The 14,142-nt window shown below is 42.9% G+C and overlaps 1 protein-coding gene across 1 annotated transcript in view; it reads right to left on the bottom strand.

Annotated features, from left to right (window-relative positions):
- The window catches only part of TMA16 (translation machinery associated 16 homolog), a 124,738-nt gene that overhangs the window by 27,359 nt on the left and 83,237 nt on the right, over nt 1–14,142 (bottom strand). Inside the window, exon 3 of the mRNA XM_077477153.1 lies at nt 13,671–13,708. Coding sequence (XP_077333279.1) covers nt 13,671–13,708 — 38 coding nt within the window. The remainder of the gene's footprint in view (nt 1–13,670; nt 13,709–14,142) is intronic.

Genomic DNA, 14,142 nt, shown 5'->3' with positions numbered 1-14,142 from the left:
AGTATAATTAGGGTGGAGTCAGAGGTAACAAAAAAATGTAAGAACCATCTCCTTTAGAGCTCAAACCACTGCCAGCAAATCCTTATGGCTAAAACTAGCTTCGGCAGAAGAAACCTTGTAAAACTAGGTAAAGGTATAAACAGACAACCAAGAAACAGAGGCATGGTGATGAAAAGCCCAGGACATGCTCAGAGCCCTGGCAGAATGAGCAGTTATAGGTTCCAGAGGTTCCCAAACCAAGAGGATGTAAGCCTGAACCATGGTCTGACAAATCCACCGAGAAATAGATGGCAAGGCTGCTTGTTACTTCCCAAGACCATCCTGAATATTGGCCGTAGAATTTAAAGTGTCGCTAACTCATACAGGGGAGCTGGATCATGTGACTGGAGTGGGCTGCAACCAAGCCAAGTACATACAATACATCTTTATTACACAGGTTAGTCTCCAGCGGCATTAGGAGGGGGTTGTTGAGGTCCAGAATGCAGAGCCTTGTCTCCATAGGTCCTGATCCAACAGTTGATTTAGCACTCCCCCCTGACAGACTGGAATCTATTGTGAGGCTCTAGCAAAAGAGAGCCAGAAAGAACTTCCCAGACAGCGGTAAGGGGAAGTGAAACCACAAGAACATGGATGCCTTTGCCCAGTTACAGGGGAAAGTTCTGGTGATATGTTGTGCATAAGTGACTGCCTCGAAGGAATCGAGCAGGCGTGCTGATACTGGTTTCCAAAAATTTTCCCTGTGAGGTAGTACCAGTGGTCAATGGTGACGAAGGCCGTCTCCTGACCTTACACCTACACATCTCAACCAGGGATATCGCTTTAACCAGCATCTATGCTCCCAACTCTCCCACCAAATCCTTTTTCCAGAAAGTGTCCTCCCACTTGTCCCCTTACCGATATCTCCTTCTTATTGTAGGCAGAGATTTCAATGTGTCCAGGGATATACTTGAAGACAAGTCCTTGGGTAAACCCCCTTTCCCCCCACTTCCACAACCCTCAATGTCCTCCAGCTAATTGATATCAGGCATTTAGTGCAACCAGAAGGCCGAGAATACACCTTTTATTCACCACCTCACCACACTTTGTCTAGAATAGACTATTAACTCTGTAATGCTGCCCTTTTAAAACATACCTCCGAGTCCCTAATACACAAGATTGTGATCAAGGTCCATGGCCCGATCTCTGTCCGTATGCTAGACTTTGCCCCTCTCACATCCCCTGAAGACCCGATGCAGGACCTTCAAAGGGTGCTATAAGAAACCCGGACAGACTATGAAACCCCAAACTCCGTACATTGCTAAGACCCCAATCTGATATGGGAAGCGGGTAAAGCTGCTTTGCATGGTAGAAGTATGGCCTTTGCAGCCCCACAAAAATAATGTTTTCGAAGGCTATAATGAGAGAAACGACCACCTACGTTCTTGCCCAAGCACAGTTGATGCAACAATTCCCCACTAACCAACAGCTCTGGCAGGAACGTCCCTATCAATCTTATCTCGATCTGCAATACCATAAATTTGGAAATAAGTTAGGCAAATTGTTTGCAAAACTGTGCAAGGGTACTCATGCCCCCACTCATATTTCGGCCCTTAATGATGCCCAAGGCAAACTCAGCTTGTCCGCAAAAGAAAACAGCCTAATTTTGGAGCAGTTCTATGCCAAATTTTTACGGTCAGGACCCCACAGACTTGACTTCAGCTCAGAAATTTCTGGATAGGGCCTCTCTCCCAAAAAGAGATACTTCACTTCTATGCCAGCTCAACGTCCCGGTCACTGACTAGCTAGTGTCCAAAGCCCTCTCCACCCATGCCAATGGAAAGGCCCCAGGTCCCGACGGTTATACCCCTGGATTCTAAAAACTGCTTGTGAACACAGTGGTTCTCAACCCTAGTTAACATCTACCAGGGAATTCAAGCGTGGGGGGGTATGTTGATGTGGGAGATCAAATGATTTTCCTTCCTTCCACCCGTGGGGGAAGTGAAGAAAATACAGTCATCTATAGCTTGCCTTAGACAGTTATCCTAAAAACAAGTCTCTACATTTCCATGTACCATTTGATCCCTGTAAGCGATCACAAGTGATAACACCGGCTGCAGTGAGCTGCCAGCTCAATCCTTCCTGTCCCACACATACACACCTGATGTGGGAAGAAAGGAAGAGGTGGCTGCTGAATGTCAGTATTAAAGTGATTCTAAAGGCAGAAGGTATTTTATCTTAATGCAGTCTATGCATTAAGATAAAAAAAAAAAAAACGTTCAATGTACGGCAGCCCCCTCAGCCCCCAAAATACTTACTGGAGCCTCATCTCAATCCTTGAGTGCCTCCTGATTGGCTGAGACACAGCAGTGGCGCCATTAGCTGTCAGCCAATCAGGAGAGAGGGGGCAGGGCTCGGGTGCTCTATAGCAAGCTGCTTTCTGTTGGGGCACTGGACAGGAGGGAGGGGCCAAGAGTGCCAATAAGGGACCCAAGAAGAGCAAGATTCAGGCTGCTCTGTGCAAAACCACCACAGTGGGTAAGTATACAGTGTTTCCCAAAAGTAAGTACACCCCTCACATTTTTGTAAAGATTTTATTACGGTATATCTTTTCATGTGACAACACTGAAGAAATTACACTTTACTACAATGTAATATAGTGAGTATACAGCTTGTACAACAGTGTAAATTTGCTGTCCTCTCAAATTAACGCAACACACAACCATTAATGTCTAAACTGCTGGTAACAAAAGTGAGTTTACCCCTAAGTGAAAATGTCCAAATTGGGCGCAAAGTGTCAATAATTTTGTGTGGCAACCATTATTTTCCAGCACTGCCTTAACGCTCTTAGGCATGGAGTTCACAAGAGCTTCACCTGTTGCCACTAGAGTCTTCTTCCGCTTCTCCATGATGACATCACAAAGCTGGTGGATGGAGGATGCCCCACAGATGCTTAATAGGGTTTAGGTCTTTAGAAATACTTGGCCAGTCCACCACCTTTCCCCTCAGCTTTTTTTTAGCAAGACAGTGATAATCTTGGAGGTGTGTTTGTGGTCGTTATGTTGGAATACTGCCCTGAGGCGCAGTCTCCGAAGGGAGGGGCTCATGCTCTGCTTCAGTATGTCACAGTACATGTTGGCATTCATGATTTCTTCAATCAACTGTAGCTCCCCAGTGCCGGCAGCAGTCATGCAACCCCAGACCATGACACCCCCACCACCATGCTTGCCTGTAGACAAACACACTTGTTATACAAGCTGTACACTCACTACTTTACATTGTAGCAGAGTATCATTTCTTCAGTGTTGTCACATAAAAAGATAAAATAAAATATCTACAAAAATGTGAGGGGTGTACTCCCTTTTGTGAGATAATGTAACATGTTTATTTTTAAAGAAAATACTGCTGCCTGCAGCATTTCAGTCAGTATTTCCAGCATCTCTGTTCACAGCCAGTGTTAATGTACACTGTTCTACCTTGAGAGGTCTAAACAAATTAAAATCTCTCTCTTTCCCTACTAAAAACAGCACATACACTGGCTAGACACACAGTTAGCCATTTGAACACCCTAGATGTTTAACCCTTTCCCAGCCAGTGTCATTAGTACAGTGACACTAATACAGTGATCAGTGCTAAAAAGTATGCACTGATCACTGTATTAATGTCACTGGTTCCCACAAAGTTTCAGTTAGTGTCTAATTGCCCGCTGCTATATCGCAGTCCCGCCATAAGTCATTGATTAGCCCCATTAATGGTAGAAAAAATAAATAAAAATCCCAGTATACAGTATATCCCATAGTTTGTAGACACTATAACGTTTGCGTAAAATCAATCAAGATAAGCTTATTGGGATTTCTTTACCAAAAACATGTAGCAGAACACATATTGGCCTAAGATGAAGAAGTTTGATTTTTTTATTTTTATAGGTTTTATAGCAGAAAGTAAAAAATATCGTCTTTTTTGGTTTATAGCACCCAAAAAAGAAAAAAAAAAGATTAAAGACCACCAAAAGAAAGCTATTTGTGGGGAAAAAAAATTACATCATATTTATTTGGGTACATCGTTGCCTGACCGCGCATGTGTCAGTTAAAGTATTTCAGGTCACAAAAAGTGACCTGGTCATTAAAAGGGGGTTTAAAACTTCCGGAGGTCATGTAGTTAAAAGCAGAACTATAATTTTACATATAAATATAAAAAAAATAGAAAAGACAGGAACTTTATTGCAGAAGAGACATGTCTTTTCTGCAATAAAATAAACATATTTGCCTGTTTGCAGTAATTTGCAGAATGTATACAGAGATGCGCATGCACAGCTTGGTTTAAATTCCAGCACAGTGCCTGCATGTCGGGATGACTGTACTCCAGGGGCACATGCGCAGGATTGGTGTCCCCTGTACAAGCCCATAATGGCTAAATACCAGGAGAATTTAGAGCTGCAGGATTCTGGATAAAATGAGGATCATAATTATTTTGCTTAGAATAAAGATCGCAATTCTCTCACGATTCTCGATGTAACATCTTTCCAGGGCTATCCCTCCTGAGATACAGCAGTAGGCGTCATTGGCTCTTGCTGCTATCAAAGTTAGTGAGGCAATTAGGAGAGAAGGGGTGGGGCCAAGTCACGACTGTGTGTCTGAATGGACACAAAGCAGCGGCTCAGATCACGTGCCTCCATAGCAAGCTTCTTGATGTAGGGGCACTCGGCAGGGAGGGGGGGCCAGGAGTCCCGGTGAAGGACCCGAGAAGAGGAGTATCCAGGCTGCTCTGTGCAAAACAACTGCACAAAGCCAGCAAGTATAACATAACATATATAATAACTATATATATATATATATATATATATATATATATATATATATATATATATATATATTAATATATTTTTAACTGCTTGCCACCCGCCCACTGTCAAATGACAAAGGGATTGTGTGGCTCTCGTTCTGGGATGACATCCCCCAGAACGGCCAATCTCAGGGGGTGTGCAGCAATCGCAGTGTTGCTAGGACACGCCTTGACCCCGATCTCTGTAAAGAGCTGATCACGTGGCTCTTAAACCATGTGTCCAATCACAGCCGATCACATGTAAACACGAAAGTGCCTATGACCGGCTCTCATCGCCCCACACTGACGGTGTGTGGCGAGTAGAGACGATCAGCTGCAAATCCTAGCAGGGAGCACCCAGACACATAATCAGGGCACTGATCATCAGTGCCCTGATCACAGTAAAGCTCTCCAGTGCCACCAGTGCCCATCAGTGCCTATCAGTGAAGCCAGTCCCTGCTGTCTGTCTTTCAGTGTCCATCAGTGCCTGACCATCAGTGCTACCTATCAGTGCCACCCATCAGTGCGGCATATTAGTGCCTCTTCATCAGTGCCCATAAGTGCAGCCTCATCAGAGCCCATCAGTGAAGAAGAAAAATTACTTATTTCCAAAAAAATGTACTGACAGAAACTAAGAAAAACTTTTTTTTTTCCAAAGTTTTCGGTCTTTTCTTTTTTATATAAAAACAGCAGTGATTAAATACCACCAAAATAAAACTATATTTGTGTGAAGAAAATGATAAAAAAAAATTATTTGGGTACAGTGTTGCATGACTGCGCAATTGTCAAAGTGCGACAGCACTTAGGCCCCATTCACAGCTGAGCATAGCGTTTTCAAGCAGAAAACTGCAATTTTACTGTGATTTTGGGCTTTTTTGCAGCGTTTTTCTGTGATTTTGTGCAGGGCAAAAGGCCACCAATGTAAAAATGCCCAAATCTGCCTAAAAAAAGGTTCCAAAAGTTGTTTGAGCTTCAGGCATTTTGTAGCTTCTGGTTTCAGGCGTTTTGGAGTAGTGATGTGAACCATCTCCATAGAGAAGAATAGATTTTTTCCCCTCCAGCGTTTTGTAGCATCAGGCTTCAAGCTACAAAACGTTCAGATGCGAATGGGGCCTTAAGCTGCATTCACACCTGAGCGTAGAGTTTTCAGGCAGAAAATCGTGCAAATTTACAGCGATTTTGCAGCTTTTTCAAGGCTTGTTTACGGCGTTTTGCCGCGATTTTGTGCAGGGCAAAAGGTCACCAATGTAAAAAGAAGAAAAACGCCCAAATCTGCTGGATTCGAGTGACAAAAAAGGGTCCGGAACTTGTTTGAGCTTCAGGCGTTCGGCTTCGGGGGACATGGAGTGGAGATGTGAACCATCTCCATTGAGAATAACGGATTTTTGCCCCTCTAGCGTTTTGTAGCTTCAGGCTTCAAGCTACAAAACGCTCAGGTGTGAATGTAGCCTTAAAGCTGAAAATTGGCCTGGTCACGAAGGGTTGGCCCTGTAGGCAAGTGGCTAAACAAAAATAAAAACAAGACGTTAATATCACTTAAGGGGTTTATGTTTTGAATGATGACTTGTGTAACCACTTGACTTCCAGAAGGTTTTACCTCTTCATGACTAGAGATAGGAAGGCCTGGAAAAAAAAATTAAAAAGTTGGGAATTTATTTTTTCCCTTTTCAAAGCCACTAAAGATCTTTTATTTGCATGCTGTTTATGCTCTTGATCAGCCAGCTGTCCTGCCATCTACCTTCCTATGTTAACCAATATCCTTTTTTTCCTGAAGGGTCCTTTAATCTAAGCCTGTGAAAGGATGTATTTACTGGTTCAAGTGTTGCTTGAATCAGCAGGATTATGTGACCTCCACACAATGAAAGGCTAGAGAACCTGAGAGGAGAGTGCAATTATGCGGAGAAGCTCTGCATCAAGCTCGCTAAAGCTAGTCTCACCAATAACACTCAGGTTATTAGATAGTTGAATCTGACTAACACAGCTGCAATGTTTCCTAGATATCATTAACCGCTTCCCGACCACTGCACGCCGATATACGCCGGCAGAATGGCGCTGTTGGGCAAAAGGGCATACAGGTATGTCCCCTTTAAGAAGCGGCTCTGCGGGAGTGCGCCCGCCGCATTCTCCGTGACAGTGGGTCCCGCGGTCTCCATGTCTGCTGGGTGCCCGCGATCGTGTCATGGAGAGGTAGAACGGGGAGATGCTTTTGTAAACAAAGCATTTCCCCGTTCTGACTAGTGACAGGGCAGAGATCACTGCTCTCTGTCATCCTGTGAGTGTTTTGTAGCCCCACCCCCCACAGTTAGAATCACTCCCTGGGACACACTTACCCCCTTCATCGCCCCCTAGTAGTTAAGCCCTTCACTGACAGTGTAATTTACACAGTAAACAATGCATTTTATAGCACTGATCGATGTATAAATGACAATGGTCCCAAAATAGTGTCAAAAAATGTCCGAAGTGTCTGCCATAACGTCACAGTCCCAATAAAAAAAAAAAAAAAAAAAACGCATATCGCCGCCATTACTAAAAAAAAAAAAAATTACAAATAAAAATGCCATAAAACCATCCTCTATTTTGTAGACGCTATAACTTTTGCGCAAACCTATATACGCTTGTGATTTACCAAAAATATGTGAAAGAATACATATTTGCCTAAAATGAGGAAAAAAGATTTTTTTATATATTTTTGGGGGATATTATAGCAAAAAGTAAAAATTAATGAGTTTTTTTTTTTTTTCAAAATTATCGCCCTTTTTTGTTTATAGTGCAAAAAAATGCAGAGGTGATCAAATACCACCAAAAGAAAGCTCTATTTGTGGGAAAAAAGGGACGTCAATTTTATTTGGGTACGACGACGCACGAATGCGCAAATTTTAGTTAAAGCAACGCAGTGCCAAATCGTAGAAAGTGCTCTGGTCAGGAAGGGGGTAAATCCTTCCGGGGCTGAAGTGGTTAACAGTTCACTGGCAGATTTACTTTCTGAAGTTGCTCTTTAAAGGCTTAGTTCACCTTTACCAAAAAACTGTCATCTTCCCTTGGTCTTTCTTCCAAGTTTGCACCCTCCGGCTGTGATTGGCAGGAGCCACGATGAGGTCACTCCCGTGCATATGCATGGGAGCCCTTGGTTCTGGGAAGAAGCTCTGAAGGTCCGGCAAGGTATGCTAAACCTTCAGAGCCCAGGCGCCGGTGATGTAACCGGCTCCATCCAGGGTGACTATCTCCTAAACGGTGCATGTTTAGGAGATATTAATTTTATCTACAGGTAAGCCTAATTATAGGTAAAAAAAAATCACAAAGTGGACACAAAGTCCCACCGTCAAAAGAGCTTTGAGTCTTGCTAGCCTTCCATTGCTTTCAATGCAGCTTCTGCCCGCAGCTAAGCACCAGGAATTCCACTTAGTCTCCTGAATGCAAACGCTCATAGCTTTACTCGCAAGCACAGATGGGGGTTAAAACAGAGACTGGGAATTAGTATCACTTTGTTTTACTTAAAAAAAAAAAAAAATGCATGCCAACTATTTAATACGATCAGATTTCTTTTTTAAGTAAAGGATAAGACACATTGTAAAGGCAGCATTAAAGATAAAATATAATAAGCTCTGCCTGAAGGAAAATGTTCAAGAACACTATTTAGTATGCTGCTGACAATAACAGGATTTTATGGTTAGCTTCCCACGAAAGCAATAATTGCTGTCCCAGTATTCCTGGTAGGATTTATGTTCTGGATCAAATTTTTTGAACTGCAATTCTTAACTATGTTCCATCATTAAAGTCGCTTGTCTACTGAAAGTTTAAGGACACACAAGTGACATGTCTAAAGAGCCTTTTTCAGTTTTGTTCTGCTCTGTGTCTGACTTTGTTAACTACAATCATATAATACACACTTATTATCTCTGCAAGAAGAAAGTCATTTTACGATACACAATTGGCTGTGATGCACACGTTTTATTCCTTTTACATCTCAACAGCATACAAGTTACACCTATTTTTTTCCAATGTTTATATAGAATTTGAAGAACAACTGCATTTTAATGCAATAAGGATTTCATTTGTATAAAGAGTACTGTATTTATTGGCGTATAACACTCACTTTTTTCACCATGAAAATCAGGCGCAAATAGTGTGTGCGTGTTATACGCCAATACTTAAATTTTAGCTGCCTTGGAGGGAACAAGGAGGGGGACGGGACAAGCGCCGCCAGATTACACACAGCGAGAATCTCCTGTTTACTTGGCGGCCTCTGTAATAGGAAGTCAATAGATGCCAATGGTGAGGCTGCTGTATTGATGGCAATGGTGAGGCTGCATTGATGTGGACTAATAAGGCTGCATTGATGCCACTTGTGAGGCTGCAGGTGGGCATTGATCAGGCTGCATTGATGGCAATGATGTGGCTGCAGATGGGAACTGACCCTTATTTTGCCTCAAGGTTCCTTATTTAAAATCTACTTTTCTTTCCTTAAACTTCCCTCTTAAATTGAATGGGCGTGTTATATGATGATAAATACGGAAACTACAATTCTCCCCTAACATTGGTGACAAAACCAATGACTGACATCTTAAAGTGTGCACAGTGTACATTTAAAGTAATAGGACCATGGCAACAGTTGTAACTAGACTTGAATCTCATACAGCTATTACAAATTTGCAACCTTCATTGAGAGGCGCTACTTACAGCTGATGTCAGATTGCCAAGCAATATACTTGGCCTCTGACTTTGCAGTAACAAAGCAAGAGTTTAAGAGGGATGCCAGGAAATAAAAGTCCTTTGCTTTTACTTGGTCAAGGGAGGTTATCAGTAAAAATACTAGTATTATTCATGCCGGATACTTTACACAGCACACTTGTTCTGGCACTAACAGTTCCAGCTAGTGTATAGTGTTGCACACTCTCCCCTTGTTCAATCACAAACAGCTTTGTATTCTTTTAAAGGAATACGAGGTGTTCTGTCAATGGATGAGAAGATATCCTGTGGTTTACCCCAACCCCTCCTTTCCCTTTGTTCATTCACAGAATACCTTGTACAAGACATTTTGTGAATAAACAAAAGAAGTGTGTGGAGAGAGAGAGAGAGAGACAACCCTTCATACTTTACAGAACAGCTGGAATGTTCAAAGTCAGAACCCAAAGCTCAAGGCCGACAAAGTAACCGGCATAAATGCTACTAGCATTTTTAGATTCCCCAGCCGCCATTCGGACCAAAAATAAAGCTTTACATACATCTTATCTCTTTAGACCTTAGCTACAGCAGAGAAAAATCTGGTCTTTTGTTCTACCAGACAGGGCATGTGTTGTGTAGCAGAGCTGTGTAAATCTTAGGACTGGATTAACAGGAATACATACCATGTTTCCCCGAAAAAAAGATCTAGCGTGATTGTCGGTGATGGCTGCAATATAAGCCCTACCCCCCAAATAAGCACTCTTTAAAGTCCTTGTAGGTCTTATTTTCAGGGTAGGGTTTTTTTGGGGGGAAACAGGCTAGGGCTTATTTGGGTGGTAGGGCTTATATTGCAGCCATCACCAACAATCACGGTAGGTCTTATTTTCGGGGAAACAGGGCAACACATTTTATCTGTGTATTCAGCAGTTTGCCTTCAAATTAAAGTGTAAGTAGCAACTAAGAAATCAAGGAGGAAGTACAAGAGATTAAAGCGGGGGTTGCACCCTAAAGTGGAACTTACTCTTATCAGAACCCTCCCCCCCTCCGGTGTCACAGTTGGCACCTTTCAGGGGAGAGGGGGGTGCAGATATCCGTCTAAGACAGGTATTTGCACCCAGTTCTGGGCATAGACTCCCACGGGAGTCTATGCCTCTTCCTGTCCCAGCGTGCTGCCTGCTGGGACACACACGGGTCCCAGAGACAGAGCGGACCATTCCCATTGCGCTGCGCGACTCGCGCATCCGCAGTAGGGAACCGGGAAGTGAAGCCGCAACGCTTCACTTCCTGATTCCCTCGTCGAGAATGGCAGCGGCAGCAGCCGAGAGATCGATCAGCCTCGGCTGCCGACATTGCTGGACCCTGGGACAGGCGAGTGTCCATTTATTAAGTCAGCAGCGGTAGTATTTATAGCTGCTGGCTTTTAATATTTTTTTTTTCCAGTGGACTCCCTCTTTAACACCATACCCTGTCTTATGAACCTGCTCCTAAAGCTGATATTTTGTCACACCAGCAATAGTCAAAATATGGCAGCATTTATCAAAGGGATACTGGTGACTGGGAGAAGTAGCAAATGCTACTTAAACCGGAACTCCAACTTTCTTTTCACTAGAACTGAATGGAATGATCAATCCCAGCATGTTGCTCTGTTGTCTGCGGGCCCCCTGATATTCTGGGTTGAGTTGTGGCTTTGTGTCATATGACACTCTGTATATCCTGCTGATAGACTCTGTCACTTCCATAGCCACTTCCTGCAGTGTCCAGAGCCTATGACACTCCCCTCTGTAGTCTTTCAGACCCTGCAAATGATGTAACTAATTTCACAGTTACGATGGTGGGTGGGATTGAATACATCGTAATTAGTATTCAATCCTGTTCCGTCACACCTCTTTTACACCTTTCGCCACCCATATGAAGCCCCAGAAACTCCCGCAGTAATCCATCAACTCCCAGAACCGGTACAAGTGACCTCCATAGCCTGCCCTGACACTACAAATGTTCAAAGGGTCATGAGACATGTAGTATCAGGACTGGAAAAGGGAAAAAAAAGCAGGAAGTCAGAGCATTTTGAAATTCAGCCAGGAGGAGTGCCATCACAGACACAGAAACATGCTGTATACAGCTAGAGGTAAGTTGAACACAAACTGACAGTAGGGTTGTGATTAATTTGTCATGCACAAAGCCATTTTGGGGAGATTCTTTAACCCCTTCTCGACCAGCCGCCGCAGTTCCTCTGCGGCTGGTTGGCTCCCCTTGGGCGAAACGACATTACTTTACGTTGGTTCGCCTTTTGACCACTAGGTGGCACGTCTGAGCCAATGCACGTGCCCAGCGGTCGTGATGACCGCGGGGCACCCGCAATCACTCCACACAGAGACAGAACGGAGATCTGTCAATGTAAACAAACAGATCTCTGTGCTGTCAGGGGCGAAAAGAGTGATCTGCTGTTCATACTAAGTATGAACAACGGTCGCTCTCCTCATTCAGGCAGTCCCATCCCTCCACAGTTACAATCACTTCCTAGGACACACAATTAACCCCTTGATTGCCCACTACTGTTAACCGCTCCTCTGCTAGTGACATTTACACAGTAATCAGTGCACTTTTATAGCACTGATCGCTGTATAAATGCCAATGGTCCCAAAAATGTCTGATCTGTCTGCCATAATGTCGCAGTCCCAAAAAAAAAATAATAATAATAATATTAAAAATGCCATAAATCTTTCCCCTATTTTGTAAATGCTATAACTTTTGTGCAAACCAATATGCGCTTTTTACAATTTTTATTACCAAAAATATGTAGAATACATATCCGCCTGAACTGAGCAAAAAAATAGCATTTTTTTTTTTAATTGGGGTTATTATAGTAAAAAGTACAAAATATTGTTTTTTTCAAAATTGACGCTCATTTTTTTGTTTATAGCGCAAAAAAAAAAATTGCAGAGATGATCAAATACTACCAAAAGAAAGCTCTATTTGTGGGGAAAAAAAAAAAACAATTTTGTTTGGATACAACATACCACGATCACGCAATTGTAAGTTAAAGTGACGCAGCGCCGTATCACAAAAAATGGCCTGGTCATTGAGCAGCCAAATCTTCCAGGGCTGAAGTGGTTAAATATGCATTTGGGAATGCCTATATCAATATCAAGTGAGTTTAAGACCATGACTTACATAACAGCATGTGCAAGCAGATACATAGCTCCCAAATACATTAACATTGTAAAGGGCCTAAGTTATACACATATAAAAAGCCCATTCTAACATCAGAATATTTTCTATACACAGTCCGACACTTGTCAAATGGTTTACTTAGTCCTAATAACCGTCACAATTTTGCTCCTCTCCAAAACCCTACGAGTTTTTACAAAATCATTGATCAGAAAGCTTTTCAAAATGAGCTTTGGGTATTGCTGTGTAAGGCTAGACTTATTTAGTAAAGGCTGTCACCATACGTGACCGTTATTATCTGTCAGACAGTGGCTGGAAAATTTTGTCTGGGTCTTTTAACCTGTGCAAATTTTGGCTTCTTATAAAAAGGAGTAACATCCTACCTGCAAAGGTCATTAAGGCTATTACTATTTACCTTGGAACCCACAGACCTTAGCCTGGGGTCTAATTCATATGGCTTCTGTAAATTCTTACAATTTACATTAGATTATTCATTATTCTATATATACAGTATAGGATTTTAAAGGGGTTGTAAAAGTCTCAAGGTTTTTCACCTTAATGCATTAAGGTGAAAAACCTTCTGCTCTGCAGCTGCTCCCCCCCCCCTTTTTTTCTTACCTGGACCCGTTTGTTCCAGCAATGAGCACAAACCCAGCAGCTCAAGTCAATGTCTCTGTCCTCGTGGGATAGATTGATAGCAGGAGCCATTGTCAATCAAATCCAGTGACATAAGAGCGGGGGGTGGGGCCGAGTCCTGCTGTCTGTGTTAATGCATGCACCAGTGGGACTCTTGAGCGTGCCCGCATGGGTGCCCCCATGGAAAGCTGCTCTCCATGGGGGCACCCGATGAAGAGGAGAGGCTGGGAGCTCCGTCGGGCACCCCAGAAGAGGATCAGAGTTGCTCTGTGCAAAAACTGTTGCACAGAGCAGGTATGTATAACATGTTTGTTATTAAAAAAAACAAAAAACCTTTACAATCACTTTAATCTGGAAACTTTAATAGTACATCAACATACCAGTTTGAGAGACAAGGTTATACTCACCAATTATACTTAGTCGTAAGGCTTTTTCATTTTTTAACCTTTATAAGAGAAAGAAATTTGGAATATGTAAATACAATTTTTGAAAAAGATAAACTTTAGTGTATTAGAAGCAACACATTAGGATTACAAATAAATAATGAATGGAAACATTACAATTTAAAGGTGAAGTATGGCTAAAGCTTTTACGGCCATACTGCTATAGATCACAGGAGTACAGTTCGTCATGCACTCCTGTGACCCATTTCCAACTGACTATTGGCTGACACCATTCAGCCAGTCCAGCCTGGACCAGCACCTGGCTCAACCTCTCAGTGATCCGAGAGAGCCCGAGCCAGCCCCTCCCACCCCCTCCACAGCACAGTGCTGGAGGGGCGAGAACCATTTCCAGATGCAGGGGTATTAGTGTTGATGTGTCTGCATGGGGTGATTCCTGAAGGGCCCTCTTCTGCGGTCATCACCAATGAGACTCCTT

Source organism: Lithobates pipiens, unplaced genomic scaffold (assembly GCF_037356315.1).
Source record: "Lithobates pipiens isolate NorthernLeopardFrog02 unplaced genomic scaffold, aLitPip1_a1.2 Scaffold_13, whole genome shotgun sequence".
In the NCBI taxonomy this organism is placed as follows: Eukaryota; Metazoa; Chordata; class Amphibia; order Anura; family Ranidae; genus Lithobates; species Lithobates pipiens.
The sequence above is the reverse complement of the archived record's forward strand: the minus strand, read 5'-3'. Positions and strand labels throughout refer to the sequence as shown.